Source organism: Misgurnus anguillicaudatus, chromosome 17 (genome assembly GCF_027580225.2).
Source record: "Misgurnus anguillicaudatus chromosome 17, ASM2758022v2, whole genome shotgun sequence".
In the NCBI taxonomy this organism is placed as follows: Eukaryota; Metazoa; Chordata; class Actinopteri; order Cypriniformes; family Cobitidae; genus Misgurnus; species Misgurnus anguillicaudatus.
The window spans coordinates 21,673,340-21,691,978 of record NC_073353.2 but is presented as its reverse complement, the minus strand read 5'-3'; the positions used below and the strand labels follow the sequence as shown (position 1 = coordinate 21,691,978).

Below are 18,639 nucleotides of genomic sequence, written 5' to 3'. Positions count from 1 at the left end.
ATTGAGAATTAAAAGAAATTAAACTACACCGTAAAAAAATAAAGAGAGCAGCTTTCTACACCTTTTCAAAATTGTGAACACTGCTTCTGTTTACAAGTCCTAATGTTGCAAAGCATTGGCTCAGTAAAGGTCATATTGTTTGTATCCTACTGTTTGTATCCTACTGAGATCTTACGACCGGACTATTGCCTTAAGATTAATGTTGCAACCGAATTAAGTACCGAGTACAAACAAACTACTGGTTGCTAAGTCCCAAATGTGATGTTCATGTCCCAATTTGAGAAAGAGGTTATGACCAGATGGTGCAACCCAACCCAGGAAATGTATTCCAGTTCAGAATAGATGCGTTTACAGTACGTGTGCAGGCTGTGATATATTGAGAATATGTAATGGCTCAGATGGTTACCTGTGTGTCAGGTGAGCGTTTGGAATTCCCCGATTGAGTTTCAGCTTTATGTAGGGCAGATCTGAGAGATGAACCGTCCTCACAGTGCTGCTGATATCGGATATCTTGATGAGCCCTAACTTGTTCTTGATATGTAAGACGCCTTATTAGCTCTTAATGCAGCAGTCAAAGGTCTTTAGGGGCTTTTAAATGTCATTAAGGTCAATGTGCCTATTTTGCATCTAGTGTGTTTCTGATTAGTATCAGATAATCTGTGTGCAGGATTTGATTTTAATGAAATTGGAAATTGGATCATGAAAGTGGTCTCTAGGGGAATGGTTGAAGTCATTTCAGGAGGAAAGCAAATGATTATATTTTTTCTATAAATGATTGTTTGTGTACTGATAAGTTGTTAAATGTTATACTGTGCATTCATTTGTATGTTGACTTTAATTTTATTCTAAACAGAGGAGTTTTGGCTCAAATCTTGGCTTCTGTAAGCTTTTGCTGTACTACAACAGAAACATTACCAGATTGGGGGAAGTTATTTTGTAATGTGGCGACAGGATGTGTGACATTTGCAAGTGCTACAAAGAAATCTGCTTGTTTTGAAATGCATAAAAATGGGGTCTATTTGAAAAACTTGGTGTTTCTCTGTTCATGTCAAGGATTAGTCATCTGAGCACAGAAAGGAAGCCTTTCTAGTTTCCTCCCACTATCATCACTGTCTCGCAACTTGCTCAGTGTTTCTTTGTTGTTGTTTTTTATTCTTGGATTTTTTACATTTAGATAATATGTTAATTTCAGTGCTGCACAGTTAATTGCAATATGTTCTTCTGCTGTTATTGAACCACACAAAAAGCTGTGATTTAAGGAAACATTTGTGAAGTTGTTTACATGCACTGAGTAATATGACGTGAATAAGCAGCATACTGTTTTGTAATGTACTATACATACTTTATGATCTGCATCTGATGCTTAAGTGCGGTTCAGGCACGTGACTGACTTTTAAGAGTTGGAGTTCCCTTAAGCAAATCAAAAAGTATTATCCAATGTCTTCTTCACGTGTTTTCTACAATCATCATTCAATGTTTTCTATTTTCATTATTTAAAATGTGATAAAAAGCAGTAGGAAAGTAATATTGGGGTGTTCCCAACATTGGTTTTTGTGTTAATAGTTGACTGATATAGGGCTGGACAATATTGATCAAACAGGGCATGGCAATCAAAGGGGCGGAGCATACGCGTCATGATGAAAATGAAAATATTTTTATTTAATTTTAAAGAAACTATGACAGAAAATGAACACATACTAGATTATTAATGAGTTAAAGCTCATGTAACACACGCTGTTTCTGCATTTCTGATGTTAATCTGGAGTACCTATAGAATAGTATGACATCCTTTATATCTCCGAAGAGTCTTTAGTTTAATCAGATTTATAAAAGAAAGATTAGCTTTACCGAATCTTTCCGATAACGTACGAAAAAATGAAGAAGGAGGAGTTACTACCGCGGGTGGAGCGAGTACGAGTCATGCAACACTATACAACACTTATAACTTATGATTCACTACATGTTCGTGTCATTTATATAATATGTATGCGCATATTTACAACATAAGACAGAAGTCTTACTTACTGAGTTTTGAAATTAAACAAAGCTGTCGCATGATGTGAATGTTTGTAAGTTCTAGCGTCTCCCGCTGATTGACGTGTGGGCGGGGTTTTCCGGGGGAAGTGCCCATATAAAGAAGTGATACGTATAGAAAACCCCTGAAACGTCAGCTGGAACTGTAATCAAAAAAACTTTCAGAAACTTGTACGAACCCTGGCGAAGTGCATTTGGCAGAGGAATACTCTGTAACACGTCCAACTGCTTTTTTGACACTTTGCCTACGTTTAGCATGAGGAAACAACCCTATAACTGTGTTAATAAGTCAGAATGCTAGAAATACCATTGAATCCCCCCTTTAAATGTTTTTAACAGATACCTCTAATGGCAATAGCTGCGTGATGAAGTGAAACTAAAGGGTTAATAAACACAAACAGAAGCAGATGTTGTAGAACGTCTGGCGAATGATGATAGATAGCGCGAAGATTGTAAAAACTGATTATTTCCCACTATTAATGGAGTGTAACTACTGTAGCATAAATAATGCACATAAATAGTGTGAGCAAGAGTGCTCAACAATTATATCTAATCAACAGGCACATGCAAACTAGCTAGCAGGTTGTTCAAACAACGAAATCACCAGCTAACTTTCTTTAAATTTGCAAGAACTATAGACTAATACAATAACAGGCTTAAATAAACCCAAAACATCCACTTACAATTCTCACAGACACGCGTTTTATCAACTGGCTATCCTCCAGTCCAGACATTGACTGACCATTTCGGGCGTGTGGCGGTTTGAAGCGTGTCTGTGCTATTCTCTGAGATACACATGACAGCCTTTTGTGCAGCGATTTTCTCTTCTTTTTTTTTTGGACGACCTAGTTAAGGCGGTAGGGTTTCCCATCTTAGGGGGGCCACCAGAACTGCAAAGTGTGCGGGAAACCCTGATCACAATTCATATCTCAGTAATTTTGCCATGTATGCTGATATACAATAAATATCTCTGGGTGTTTTTTCATTATGAAAGGGTCGAAAGGGTTTATGATAAAAGAGACACTTGCGTTTACCAGAGACTCGCATAATGTCATGCGTAATGTGTGTCTTGTGTGTATTTTGTGAATGTGAGCGTCTCTTTTATCATAAATGGTTTTGACATGTGTTCAGCAGGCACTAATTTTGACAAGACATGTGATGCACATAGTTCACATTATGCAACAAACACATATTTTGAAAACACGAGCAGCACACATGACACTCCGAACACATATTTTGAATTCGCGTCCCTCGAAAGAGCAGTCACCAACCGCAGCTGGTCACAATCATTTTTATTAAAACGACGTATGAAAAATATTTTTGACAGCACGTCTCCCGGTTTATAATTTAAAACATATATAGGGTGCCACCTGGTTGGAAAACTGCAGCCGGACCTTAGTGTACATTTCTGATAGAGCTTCTGTTGCAAAGAAGGAGGGTCATATCAGACCATACTGATATAGACGGTATTTTCCCTTCTTATAAAAATACTGATATATTACTAAAACTTAGTATACCGCCCAGCCCTAGACTGATAACAGTTCTTGTACTGAAGCATTCCTTACTATTAACTTACCACTGGTTCACTAGTTGTTTGTCCCCCTAAAAATGTCAAGATTTTAAATTATAGCTGTTTTCTCCTTTCAAATCATATTGCTTTTAGCTTGCTTTTAGCACATCAGAAATGCAGTTTACATTTTGACAGTTTAATGAGAATTGTTTTTTTTAAAACCCTCAGCAAACATCCTCAGTAGGAGTTCATTGTTGGGATTATCTCTCAGTGAAACCCTCATCAACACAACTCAGGCTGTTTTTTGATGTACATAAATAAAAATAATTTCAGAACATTTAGTTCCTAACCTCCAATTCAGGGTCTCGTACTGTTTAAAAGGTTCTTGATTATTTTACAGTTTTCTTACAAGGACTCGAGACCCAGCATGCACCTATCATGCATCCCATGATAGGTACATTATTTGTTTTCCTTAATTGTGCAAAACTATTGCAGTGAGAGTTCAATGCAGAGTGGCATGATAGTGCTTACGTGCATCATGGGTGCAGAACTTGCAGACATTAAGGTTTACTGAGACTTTTTTAAATCAGATGTTTAAAATACAGTTATTGTGTGTGAATGACGTGTTTCATCCAGTCTGCTTCTCTGGTGCAATAACCCACTAGCGAGTATCACATCACAGTTTCCGTGAACTTAAATAGAAGAACGTATTTATTTTGTTTGTTTATTTAGTAAAAAAATAATAATAAAACTGATGGGAGCATAATTGGATTTATGCATTTTTATCTTAAAGCATTGCAGAGCTGTTTTGTGGTCAAGCATATTCAATGCGGTGATTTTAATAACCTTAAATCATTTGTGTACACCTAGCAAAAGGAAAAAGGATCAGACTGAGACATTGAATCAGTCGAGGCACAAAATTAAACATATTGGATTGGGGGATCAAACCGTATTCTGAAGCATGTGTGGTAACCGCTGCACCACGATGATAGTGTTTTTAGCTGCTGTGTGACATTTTGGGTGTCATAATCATGGGTAACGTGTTCACCGTATGTGATTTGGAGCAAAACTTTGTTGTTTTGAGTCTATAGTGATTTTTTCCCGTATTAAATTGCTGATGGAAACTATTTAGAGTTAGTTGCCGATGTGCTTAGTGTCATGTTGTAATTTTACCTCCCTGACATGTAGTGATTTGATTTTCTTAAGTCTTTCAGGTGGTATTTTTCTTTTTGTGAGGATTCTCAGTATTTTGAAGTTCAGCATTTGCTGTAACATGCAGATTTGGCCTCGGGTACTGGTGTCCTTGGGGCAGAATTTTATTCATTCCAGTTGTATTCACTTACTAACAGTTAAGATAACACCATCTAACATTGCTTAAGTCCGTGTTCAAACAAACTGAGCAATGTTACTTATGGTTATTTCTACACATTTAACAGAAATAGGAAAAAAAATTATCGAAAAAATTCACACGTGTCACATATTAACTAGTACAGGAATTTGTCAAATCTAACAGTGGTTCTGCCGTTATACCTTTTCCTTAATTTTCTATCTTTTGGACTGAAATAATTGAGGTGGGCTGTAGCAATATACTTGTTGGCCAGCAAATCAAAGTTCCTACTGTGATATTCAGACATATTTACTTCTTCCAGAACCCTGCAGTTCTCCATCTCGTCTCTCCATCTCACATACGCTAAACTACTACTAACGCTTGATTTCCTCTTTCCTTCCTCAACTAGCACGCCTTTCATATAATGATAGAGGTAAGAAAAAGCTTAATTCATTCATCTTATTTATTTTCCTTTTCAAGATTATGTTAAAACCTAATTTCGAAACCTTTTTCCCATTGCGCTTAGAAGCATCCCTTTCTTTTTGTCAAGCGCATAATTCAAAATCCCACTTATTTTACTTTATCCCTGCACATTGCCTCATCAATCTGTGATGTTTTGACTTTTAGTGCACGGATGAAAATGGAAAAGAAATGCTCTCTCTTTCAGGGGGGTCATGCACAGATCCCTTGATTTAGATGCATGGTAAAAGAGCAAATACCGCGGTTAAAAATGCATGTCTCCAAGCATGCAGCAAATGTATGCAAAGATGAATGTGGGAGCGGGGAACAGCTTTAAAGGTTTTTTTGTGGTGCGTAAAATATGAAACATTTGCTGTCGTGTTGAAAGATTTCTGGCACTGTGCGTGTCAGTGTAGCTAATTCTACTGACACTTAATAGACAAGTACATGAAAACAGCCAGTGTCTGGAAATTCAGTTGATCTGTTTAAAACGGGTAAGAGAGTGTGATAGTCATATACAGTTTATTTTCATATCTGAAATTAATACACTAGCGCAGTGCCCTATTGTGAAAATACAAGCAGATGCTTTGTTTTGAAACTTAATGCGCGTTTATGTGTCCATGTGGCAGTTTTTCACCACATAGACCGGGATCTTAAATCATGCGTATTTATAAAGGTATGGTATGTGTGTATTTGGAAAGAGAGAGAGAGATATTTGCACCTGATATTGTGCTTTATGAGTACTGGGGCCTCATTTTTAAAGTGTGTGTATGCACAAAACGGGTCTGGAAACGTGCGTATGCCAGTTCCCACGCAAAGGTTGTGATCTATAAAAAACAAACTTGACAGGAGAATGGGCTTGAAGGATGGGATCTGAGGATGATTAATGTACGAACACTTGCAGGTGATCTGTGATTTAAAAAGGGAATATTGCTTTGTTTTATAAGTCTTCATATTTTTTGTCTTATGCCATTTTTGGCTTTTGTGCATACGTAGACTTTTAGTAAGGATCCAACACACAGTTTTATAAATGAGACCCCTGACCTGTATTAACATTAGCATACATTTTCTTCTTACCACACATTGTAAGCTAAATAAAACTGCAAATATAGTTAATGCCTTGCTTGTTTTAAAGGGGTTGTGTCTGTTTAAAGGTGCACTGTGGGACTTTTTAAAGGATCTCCTGACAGAAATGCAATATAATATACATTACTCTATTATCAGTGGTTTATAAAGACCCTACAAATGGACTGCATTGTTTTTATTACCTTAGAATGAGCCATTTTTATCTACATACTAGGGATGCACCGATATGGAAATTTTGGCCGATAACTCTTTATATTTGGGGGCCGATAACCAATACATATAGGCCGATAAATATTCATATTATTTTCACAATGAAAAACTCCCAGACCGCGGACATCTTGTCTTTGTGCTAGACTAGCATACTCTTCTTAAGCCCGCAACACGTGTCATCTTCGTGCTATGTCACAGAAAGCACCAATCAAAACTTCACATGGCCAGCAATGAGCAAGCGAAGTGGTCAACAAACCAAAATAATCCATCATTTATCGGCTTTCATTTATCGGCCTAATTTTGCTATCAGACCGATAACCGATAATATTAAAAATAAGCAGTTGTCGGCCGATAACGATATGTCGGCCGATATATCGTGCATCCCTACTACATACACAGCGGGTCCCCCAACAAGTTGCCACCATCTTTCTACAGTAGCCCTAAATATACGTGGTGTCACGTATCTAAAAATAGGACAAATTATTTTGTATGAATGGCGGCGTCTGACGGCGGCTGTCCGCTGTGACTCTGGACGCTGCTCAAATCCCTGCTATGCTACAGAGCGCCACTCATTTTTGTCCCAAATCACTTCTCGCCCGGTGTGCAATCCCCATGAGACGATGACGTGTTTGTCCTGTGGCGGCTACCATAGCTTTACTATGGGTTTCAAAGGGAGGGGTGAGCCATTGCAACGTCACAGTTTCATCGCTAAATGCCTCTAGAAGTCCCACATTGCACTTTTAAAGATCCCAGCATTAGAAAACTTAAGCATAGTTTATTTTTAACCCTCCTAAATACAGTGTAATTTGTTTGTTGAACCTGTCACAGTACTGTATAATGAATGCTTTGCAACAAGATTGTTATTGAAGATTGGGGCTTTTCATATGACAAGAACAACAAAACAGCGGTTTAAATTCACAGCCCATAGAAAGATATGAACATGGTCATGAAAAACAAACTTTTGACAAGGAAACCTTGGCTAGCATTGTAAGTGGGCCTTGGGGAGAAAAGTAAAATGATACGAGTGTAAGATATGACACTTTTTGAGGGTGATTGAGTGCTAATGTTGACCAGACTAAGAGAATGAGCCAGTCACTTGGTGTTTGTGGAGCCAGTGGTTGTTACTTAATTCCTTTAGGGATTAAGTTTATCCTGAATGTTTAATACATAACATTGTGTATGTTTTTTCATCTGTGTTTCTGTGCTGATAAAAACTAAGAAATTCCCTTAAGGATTTAGCTTAGCTTATGTACTGTTATGTTCATACCAAATAGAAAAGTTACATGACTTTGGTCTGAATTTGTCTTCCGAATGAACAAGCACATGTAATATATTCTTTATTCACTGGAGATCAAATCGTCTCCCAAAACTCCAGCTGTTTAAACAAGCTGTGCATTCATCAAAGAATAATCTGAGTAAACTGCCGGAGGCATTAAGGTTAGCGTGTTTTCTGTTAGATACCACAAGTGTTTGCAAAACAGTGATCTATGTTATCTTTGCATCATTTAAAAAATTTCCAAAGAGCATCTTGTGTGCTTTAGTAGAAAGCATGAGATCTGACCTTTTCTGTAAAGAGCTAACAGAGGGTCATTGTTTTTTACATTTACATTTGTTTATTTGATTAACTTAATGCAAAGTCCTATTATATCATAAAATCTTAAATATTTCTTGTATTATTTTCCATTTGTTTCCAGGTTTAAATTAGATTTAAAATCCAAACTCTTAGATATTTGGACCCCAACGTACCTGTATTTTCATTGGATTAACGCAGATTTTTGTTGAACTTGAGAACTTTTACAGTATGACAGTAAATGCATGTCACACTGGCTTCATACACACAAATGTGACTTTTTTCCACTGGTCTCTTTATTTTCAGACATGAACAGCGCAAACAACTCCTGTAACCCTCACACTGACATACTATATCTGCCACAGGCGTCTGAGTAGCCGGATAACCCTCTTAAATTACCTGCAAACAGTTCTTGCTTTTTATCTGTAATAAAAAAGGAATGCTTTTAAAATATCCCTCCGTGCACCCACGCACGGCCGCTGCCCCGGGGGGTAAACACTACCCTAAATCCCCATTGTTGGTATGTTTATGACTTATGTCTATTTAGTGTCAGACGGTTTTTGCAAATGGAAAAGTAAACATGACCCTGACCCACGTAGGTGTGTGAGGTCAGGGTTCGGGTTGTTTTCTTTGTGTCCCCTCAGGAGCCTCAGCCCTTCTCATACCTCCATCCTCTGGGTTTAAGTAACAGCAAAGCAGATGTATTCTCTTTCCTCATCTAAAGCCACTATGTGTTTCTTCTTCTGTTCATGATCGATGTTCTGACCTTTGACCTCATCACGTCCTTCACGCACTCAGGCGGTTGTATGCGCTCCTTGGGCATTGGATGTTTGTTAGTAAGCCAAATGGATATGCTTTGATGCTTCGATATGCATGCGATGTGCCTTTCCTCCCATTCAGTTCAAATGTAGGCCATGTATTAGAACATAGCTGTTCTGCATTTTGTCCTACTTTTGACTCCAAACCACAATACATCAGGTGCTCTGTGGACAATTTTGCCTACATATTGAGCATTTGTTAAAAACAAGGCAACATGGAGATATTTTTCATTTTCTAGCACTTGAGAGGTTTTGGGTTGTTCAGGAATTTTGGGTTATAATTACAGAACCGGTAAAGAATATGTCCACCAAAATAAAAATGAAAAGAATCAGACATTTAACTTTGCTTCAAGCCTGTTTTGGAAAATGAACAAGTTTTGCTTCAGTTGTCATGACAGTTTAGCACATTGCCAACCCCCAACTCTATTCTCAGCTTGTATTCTTGTTAGTTACGTAATGCAAATGCATCTAATTCTGACTACTGTCACAGGAAAAGCAACATTTATATTATTTAAATACAATGCAGTAATCTTAAATGTGTGCTTCTTATGAAAGTAAAAAGAAACATTGCATTACAGTGTTTGTTGAGTCTAACACAGTAAAATACAAATGTTACAGACATTGCATTATAGACGGTTTCAGCAGTAACAACACAAACACGTAGCTTTCGTGGTCATCACGTAACTTCCGGTAGACTCTGCAAAGAATAAATAACAACAAAGTCCTTTTAAAATAGTTTATTTATATAACAAGCAAAATAAACAACACATAGATTACGTAGCGTTTTTATTTTCGACGAGGTATTTGTTTAAGAGTTCAGTTTCCGCAACTAGTCAGACCTTTAAACAAACAGAAACCGGAAGTAAAGTTCAGAACCACACGCTTATTGCGTCACTGCACGTGCACCCAATGAAACGGTCTATACAGGCGTCACAGTGACTTAGTGGGTAGCACTAATGTCTCACAGCAAGAAGATGCCCGGTTCGAGGTCAGGTGACCTTTCTGTGTGGAGTTGGCTTGTTCTTCCTGTGTCAGCGTGGGTTTACTTTGGGTTCTCCAGTTTGCTCCCACAGGCCAAAAACATGCATGTTAGGTGAATTGGAGATGCCAAATTGCCCCTCCCCAACGTGTGTGGATCAACTTGTGTGGATCAACTTTTGTATGAATTAACCAGTTATCACTATGAATATAGCCATAGATGCTGGAATGACATTAAAGCCCAATTTATAGTCGAGCATAGGTAGCTACGGCGTAGGGTATCCGTAGCCTGTGCGTAGCTCTGCGTAGCCTGACGTGCACCTCGCAAAAATGTTAACAGCGCGTCAGATTTACGCGGACCGCAAGCGCTGTGATTGGTCCACCAGAACCCTTCCCGTCAGGTAAAAAAACTGCGTCATAGGTATTACCGTTTGTGACGGTGAAAATAAAGATGAGCCAAGTTGAGGGGTGATTAAACTCAAACTGCATCAAAAGTCACTGTTTATTTACTTCCATCATTGCTGGTCTTCTCAAATTATACACAACAAGTTGCTGTTTCTTCTTCGTTTGTGGGTTAACTTGCTAAGCTTCTTCTTTGACGGTCGCGCTGCTACTGTGGTTACACGCGTGGTTACTGCCTACCAGCGGTCTTGTCTGCGCGCGTGTTTGCACGTCGACGTGGACGACGACGTAAAAGTATAAATGAAAACCGACGCGGATCCTACGCTGTCGCGGCTACGCTGTAGGACCTACGCACAACTATAACGAGCCCTTAAGAATAAAAAACAAAAAATCATTGCATTATACAGATATATTATTAAGTACCATGAGAATGTGAATTACAAAAACTCTCAGAAGTTAAAAGTCATGAGAAGTGTGTAATTAAATTGCCATGCAAATAAATTATAAACTTCTAAAAATAGGAATAATTTTTTCTAATGCAAAACATTTTATTTGAAATTTGTGTTGCATTGCGACCTGAACATGAGACTTTTCTGTTTTGAGGAACAGGACACAGCTTAGGCGGCACAGTGTTGTCCTACCCTCCATCGTTTTCTTCTATTGATTTGCTCGAATAACAGGGATTACCGTTTGAAAAGCAGGAAACAGTCTGTTGTTTTTTGCTGACAAAGGGCAGTTGGTCAGAAAAGGTCACGTTGGGTGTAGAGTGAACACTGCTGCATTTAAGTTAACTGTGCCGTGCTTGCACAAGACATATTCAGAAAGGTTTTTCATTTGGACATTAAACACAGTTCTCAAACATTGTGCCCACCTTTCTAAGATTGGACCGTGCATTGTGGCGTTTGTATCTTGACACAGTAAATGCCAAACTCTGACAAGCCATTTCACGACCCCAACAAACTGGGTCAGTTGCTTATCAAATCTGCATAGCATTTACAGAAGCAATGGATTATGTTTAAAGGGGACATTTTACAATAATTTTTTAAGATGTAAAATAAATCTTTGGTGTCCCCAGAGTACATATGTGAAGTTTTAGCTCAAAATTGATAATTTATTATCATGTTAAAATTGCCACTTTGTAGGTGTGAGCAAAAATGTGCTGTTTTGGGGTGTGTCCTTTTAATTGCAAATGAGCTGATCTCTGCACTTAATGGTAGTGCCATGGTTGGATAGTGCAGATTAAGGGGGAGGTATTATTAAAAGATAATCCCCTTCTGACATCACAAGGAAGCCAATTGACCTATTTTTTCATGTCCCCTTTAAAAAGCTTTCAACCGCAACTCTCACAAACCCCTTCTGTCCATGCTTAATGCAGCTCTGCTGCAGGGCATAGCCCACCTTTGTACCATTTTACGAAACACTTCTGTGGACTTGTGTGCTTGTATCGTTTGCATGTGTTTTTCAGATACTGTACCTGTTGCAACAGTACTGACAATATGTAGTTCCCGGTAGCCGCAGTATTTGCATTGCTGTTCCAGTATTTTCAAATCCTGGGGCGATGCGTGGCTGTTCTGCCCTTGAGCGATTCATCTGCTGGGTTTTTTATGCTGTGATCTGTTCCCTTCATTTATAACAGCAGGTGCAGCCCACTACAAGTGCTCATCTTTATACTTTATTCCATTAAAAAGGGTAAAGTTGGACATCAGATTGGATTTTACACAAGCACAGAATCTTGAGACACTGCATTATTGATAATGTTTGCAGACTTTAAAGCAGATATAAAATATTTACTCTACTTTCATAGAGCTTTGCATCTTATCTTCTGAATTGAAGTTTGTATTATTTTAAACGAATGTTTTATAAAGCGGTATTATGCGAAACTTAAAGTGACCGTTTCCTTCTCATTTGATTTTCCGACAAGAGGTCAGTCTGTGACGTTTTCATCCTCTATTGGTCAAACGACTCTTTCCTATACTAATTTGCAGGTCCGAGATTACAAACATAAACAGTGAAGGACAAAGATTTGCATGTGCTTGCATATCCCATCCGCCTGTGTTTGCATGCCTGTGAGTGGAAGTGAATAGAACTGAAAATCTAGCATGACTGACCATAAACCCCTTCAGACTGGGAATTAATTCCAGGGACACAGTGATCAATACACAGTAGATTATATTTTTTCTAGGTTTTTTAAGTATTGCTCCTGTATTTTCAATTTGAAGCTTATATCCTGTAAAGATAATCATGGGAAAGTCTTAGGGTCTGTCCTCTGGTAATAGTTACAGTAAAAGGGCCTTCAGAGTGAGCTTTAAATACCCTCATGATGGTTCAAGACATATCTCTACAGGGCTTTAGACTAACATTTGAGAGGGGTGGCACCGGGACTTAATTTGGTAGAACCAGAGTCAGGAGTTGGGGCAAGAAAGAAAGAAACACTGAAACTACATCCAAATGATAATTACAGATACAGATCATTTCTTTCTTATGGATAAAAATCTCTATGCTCTACTTAAAAAACAGCTAAAACCAAGCTGGTCAGGCTGGTGTATCTAGCTGGTCTAGTAACTTTTTAAGCTGGTCAAGGACTTAGCAAGTCAGGCTGGAAGATCAGCTGCCTTACCAGCTTGACCAACTTTGCCAGGCTAAGAGGACCAGTTTAAACCAGCAACCAGCTTATCCTGATCTTTTAGCTGGATTTTTAGTATGGTTAGAATTTTTAGTATGCTTCTTTTTACTACATTTTTTAACTAACTTGATATAAACATTTATTATGTAAACATTTATTCTAATTATGTTATATTATATAGACTAACATCTTTGCTTTACATAGTTTTAAAGCCCCCCTAACCTAGAAAATGCTCTTTAAATGTATTTCTAGCAAAAATGAGTCACCAGTGTGTGTGCAGAAACATTCTGTTATTATTTGTGTAATCTCCTATAAACCGCAACAGTCACACAAAACAGGCTGTTGGGGATTCTCTATCAATGTGATGTCACGTTGATTACACCCCAACCATAACGCTCACAGACTCCACCTTCTGAGCGCGTAGTTCAACCTTCTGCCAGAGACAGATGTTTTGATGTAGTCGAAAGCACATGTGTAAGCGCTCTAACAACTTTGCATATGGGGAGGGGAACAGAAGCTTTTTTTGCATTTAAAGAAACGCACACACGTTTTTTATTGCAGCCACAAATGGCAATTTTCAACATCGTTTAATGAAAGATCTGTGGTGAATTTTGAGCTGAAACTTTACAGACACATTCTGGGGATCCTAGAGACTATTTTTACTTTGCTGAAAACACCTAGGTTAGCGGCCCTTTAAATATTGAGCTTTTCATTGTGTCCAAAACGAACCCAATAAATTAAACTCACATGTTGTCGTTCGAGTATGCTGGTATGAAAAACGTCTGTTTGTCTTTTAAAGTATCTTGTACTCTCATTGTGGAGCTTTGTGGTTCGTTTAAAGTTTGAACAATGTACGCATTACTGTCCTGACCATGCAGATACTCGCGTAATAATAGAGTATTGAAATTACTAATCAGTTTTGCAAGTAAAAAAATATATTTTGCAACCTGCAAAAATATGGTCGCAAAATGCAAAAGATTCTAAGGGGTCCCCAGAAAAGTTCAGAGAAAAAAATGACAAGGCAAAGTTCTAAATGGTTTATTGTGGCGCAGTTACAGTATTTAAATTTGGAAGCAGTATGTTGTTTTTATTATATCACAGTTACTATTTATATAACATTGTAAATGAATATATATTTTAGGAAGGGAGTCTGTTGTAAAAAGTTATCATAAAACCCTGATTTAGAGTACTGCTAACTTGTGGGCTGCAAACCCCAAATCCAGTTTATTGGTCTGATAGGGTCACAGACTGAACAAACTAAACAAGCATAGATGGGAAAATAGGCTTTGTAACAGAAAACTTAACATCAAAGCTTTCAACTGTATTTTGGCACAACTTCTGTCACATGGTAGAAGCTATAGCCAAATTAGGCAGATACCAACACGGGCAGATTGCGTGACATGTACTCATCCTTAAAATTCATCAGTAAAGCTATGCAACCCAGACATTATGCCAAAACTACAGTTAATTTGGCTACCTTTATAGTTCATGGCAATGTTTCTTTTTGTACTGTGCTGGGCTGCCAATTGATGTACAATCCAAAACCAGCGAAGAACCACTGAGTCAGAGATCTGCTGTTAAATGAGCTGTGATGAAGTCCATAATAATTATTATCTACAGGTGGTCTGTGCAACCATTCAAATGGCTTACACACTTTATATTGTCTTTCAGGACCCTGGACCCATGCCACCGTCTCCCACCTTGGTCCAGAAGCCACTGCAGTTGTTGGAAATCAAAGCTAGGGGGCGATTTGGCTGTGTGTGGAAGGCTCAGCTGCTCAGTGACTATGTGGCAGTGAAGATCTTTCCTATTCAGGTACCAGCTGGACACTAAACATCTGCTGAGTTCATTTAACCAGCTTAACCTAAGCTTTATGCTAATCACTGCAGAGGTTAATGCATGTATAACGTTTAAAGATAATGTTATGAATGCAAGAAACATAGTCAGGTGCTGTTAACTAAATGCGAAACTAAGACTTTGTAACTCATATCAATTGTTTAAATGCTCAGTTAGCACCTCTGAATGTTATTGGATGCACTATTGTCGTTCTAGAGGATTTTTATTATAATATAGTGCTGTGGTGACTGTGTGTGTATTGTGTGCTTCTCAGGACAAACTGTCTTGGCAGAATGAGTATGACATTTACAATCTTCCCGGGATGAGGCATGAGAACGTTTTGCATTTCATCGGGGCCGAGAAGAGAGGAAACAACCTGGACCTTGAGCTGTGGCTCATCACCGCTTACCACGAGAAGGTTATTTTTGCTCTCTTTTCCATCAAGATGTCACATTCTTTCACAATCAGGTTAAAAATATTTACATTTTTATGATAAATGAAACTTTTATTAAAGATTTATATGTAAAAAAGTCATGCTTTGCAGTGTTTTTCTTTAAACTATCAGTCTGCCAGGTGAGAACGGTGAAAGCAGTATGGCAAAGAAACAATGATAAATGCTAAAGAGAAATAAAGCATTACATCCTGTTTATGTTTATGAATGCCATTGATCCAGTTAAAAGCTTTTATCCTGCTTTTGTTGCATTGCCATTACACTGAAGTGTTTACTTGTGAACTAAGGTTCTTTATTTTTAAAAGGAAACATTTTTATATTTTTAACTAAAGAATAAATTCATAAATATGCACAGTGGCACTTAAAGTCAGTGTCAGACACGCATCATCAGAAGTAAAAAGGATAGTTCATCCAAAAATGAAAAATTTGTCATGATTAACCTCCCTCAAGTTGTTACAGACCTGTATAAATGTATTTGCTCTGCTAAACACAAAGAAAGATATTTGTAATGAGCAGAAAATAGGAGCACCACTGACTTCCATCATATGAAAAACAAATACTATGAAAGTCAATGGTGCTCAGAAATGGTTTGGTTACAAACATTGCTCAAAATATCTTCATTTGTGTTCAGCAGACCAAAGAAATGTATGCAGGTCTGTAATAACTTAAAGCGGTAGTTCACCCAAAAATGAAAATAATGTCATTAATTACTTGTAAAACTTGTAAGACCTCTGTTCATCTTCAGAACACAGTTTAAGATGTTTTAGATTTAGTCGGAGAGCTATTTAAATTAGTTCATGTGACATCAGTGGGTCAGTTAGAATGTGTTGAAGCATGGAAAATACATTTCGGTCCAAAAAAAACAAAAATTACGACTTTATTCAGCATTGTCTTCTCCTCTGCGTTTGTTGTGAAGTGCATGCGCGAGACTAAAGCCACGTGACTGCAGTGACGCGGATGATGGACGACGCAGCTGACGTGTTATCTGGTGCGGCCCAGCTGGGTTTTTTTGTGCGCCCGGGCTTTGTTTACAGTCTAAGGGAGATGCACGCTGTAAGTTTGAAAAAAAAACTTCCCAAACATGTCTGAGGATAACACGTCATCCGCGTCACTGTAGTCACGTCACTTTACTCCCGCGCACGCGCTTCACAACAGACGCGGAAGAGAACACAATGCCGAACAAAGTCACAATTTTTTTCATTTTTGGACCAAAATGTATTTTCGATGCTTCAACACATTCTAACAGACCCACTGATGTCACATGGACTACTTTGATGATGTTTTTATTACCTTGCTGGACATGGACAGTATACCGTACCTAGATTTTCAATGAAGTGTCAACAAGCTCTAGGACTAAATTTAAAACATCTTAAACTGTGTTCAGAAGATGAACGGAGGTCTTACGAGTTTGGAACAACATCAGGGTGAGTCATTAATGACATTATTTTCATTTTTGGGTTAACTATTCCTTTAAGAGTGAGTAAATGATGACAGAATTTTATTTTTGGATAATATATCAATACGTATATAATTTTTGGGTATATGTATGCTGCTAGTCATCTACAGCTGTGATTGAACCATGCGACCTTTCTCTCTGTGTTCAGGGCTCTCTGACAGACTACCTGAAGGCAAATGTAGTAACATGGAATGAACTGTGTCACATTGCTCAAACCATGGCCCGAGGTCTGGCTTACCTGCACGCTGACATCCCAGGACACAGAGACGGACATAAGGCGGCCATTGCACACAGGGAGAGATGCATCACTCCTCAAAAACCTTCAGTCATTGGAAATATTGAAAAAAAGTGTATATTTTGTTACCAATTTGGATTTATTGAGCCAGTATTAATAACTGATAATCTACAGCTTAAACAGGGTAACACTTTGCAATAAGGTTGTATTTGTTACCATAAGCTAAAGGCGGGGTCCATGATGTCTGAAAGCCAATGTTGACATTTGAAACCACCTAAACAAACACGCCCCTACCCCAATAGAATCTAGATCTTTATTTAATAGACCCCCCCCACACACACACACACACACATATACGCAGCCCAGACAATGATGTCGGTTAGTAGACACGCCCAAGTGTGTGTGGTAGTCGGCTCGACTCTCTTTTCCTACGTGTTTTTCAAAATCATGGACCCTGCCTTTAATGCATTAGCTAACATTTAATAGTGTAAATGATTTATACAGCATTTATTAATCTTAGCTATTATAATTAATGTACCATAAAGTAACATGAATAATTTCATTAATTAACATAGACAAAGAAAACTATTTACATTCACAACATGGGTCTCGTTTAAATGATCAATCTGGGCTTACTGTTGATACTTTTAATAATGACAAAAGTTTCCCAGTTTCTGGTAAACAGTATATCAACCATCAATATATTCTGGATCTCTGCCTGCATCCAGAATATCAGCCTGTGACTGATTATAACTAAATGTGATTAATTTAGTCTAATAAAATGTTTTTGCATATTTACACCTTTGCATTTTGTGTGCACAGGGATATTAAAAGCAAGAATGTGCTGCTAAAGACAAACTTGACAGCCTGTATAGCTGACTTTGGTCTGGCTCTGAGGTTCGAGGCAGGGAAGTCAGCAGGGGACACGCATGGTCAGGTGAGTTGGCACTGTTGGCAATTATACACAAAATGGCATTAATGCGCATATTAAAGTGGAATATAAACATTACTAAATAGCTCTACGCGCGCTTTAGGCCTATTAATTAAGTAAACAAAGTGCGAACTAGTAATAAAGCAGAAAACACAGATGACATTCATTTAAAGTCCCCCTGTGGTGAAATTTTTTTTTGTTGTTGTTTATATGTCTATGTGGAAATTTTTTAATATGCTTTAAGACAAACCATGTGCAAATTCATCATTCAATACCATTGTTGAGTTTTTTCTTCATAAAATAGGAAAACGCCTCGGGTTCCTACGTCACAAACATGTAACCAATCACATCATCACAGCTGAACAATATATGGATGCCGTATAGACTCTGCGCTAAAATTGCGATTGGAGAATTGCTGCTGGAGTGGGGGTGATGGCTAATTTGCATATTCATAAAATATGTGTATACTGAGGGCCCTATTTTAACGAACTTAGCGCATTGTCTAAAGCGCACTGTCTAAATGGGCATGTCCGATGCCACTTTTGCTAATTTAACGACGGGAAAGATTGTTAATGTGCCAAGTGCACGGTCGAAAAGGGTTGTTCATATTCCCCTAATGAGTAATGGGTGTGTTTTGGGCGTAACAAATAAACCAATGAGAGTCTCAGCTCTCATCCCCTTTAAAAGCCAGTTGCGCTGGCGCTATGTCTAAT

At 38.1% G+C, this 18,639-nt stretch overlaps 1 protein-coding gene across 4 annotated transcripts in view; it reads left to right on the top strand.

The window, feature by feature from the left end:
• The window catches only part of acvr2aa (activin A receptor type 2Aa), a 49,871-nt gene that overhangs the window by 25,447 nt on the left and 5,785 nt on the right, over positions 1-18,639 (top strand). For 2 of the 4 annotated variants that reach the window (XM_073855170.1, XM_073855168.1), the window contains exons 5-9: positions 5,281-5,304; positions 14,689-14,832; positions 15,128-15,271; positions 16,909-17,057; positions 17,821-17,932. In XM_073855170.1, the coding sequence (XP_073711271.1) occupies positions 5,281-5,304; positions 14,689-14,832; positions 15,128-15,271; positions 16,909-17,057; positions 17,821-17,932 (573 nt within the window). The remainder of the gene's footprint in view (positions 1-5,280; positions 5,305-14,688; positions 14,833-15,127; positions 15,272-16,908; positions 17,058-17,820; positions 17,933-18,639) is intronic. The other 2 variants (XM_073855171.1, XM_073855169.1) reach the window with 1 other exon arrangement.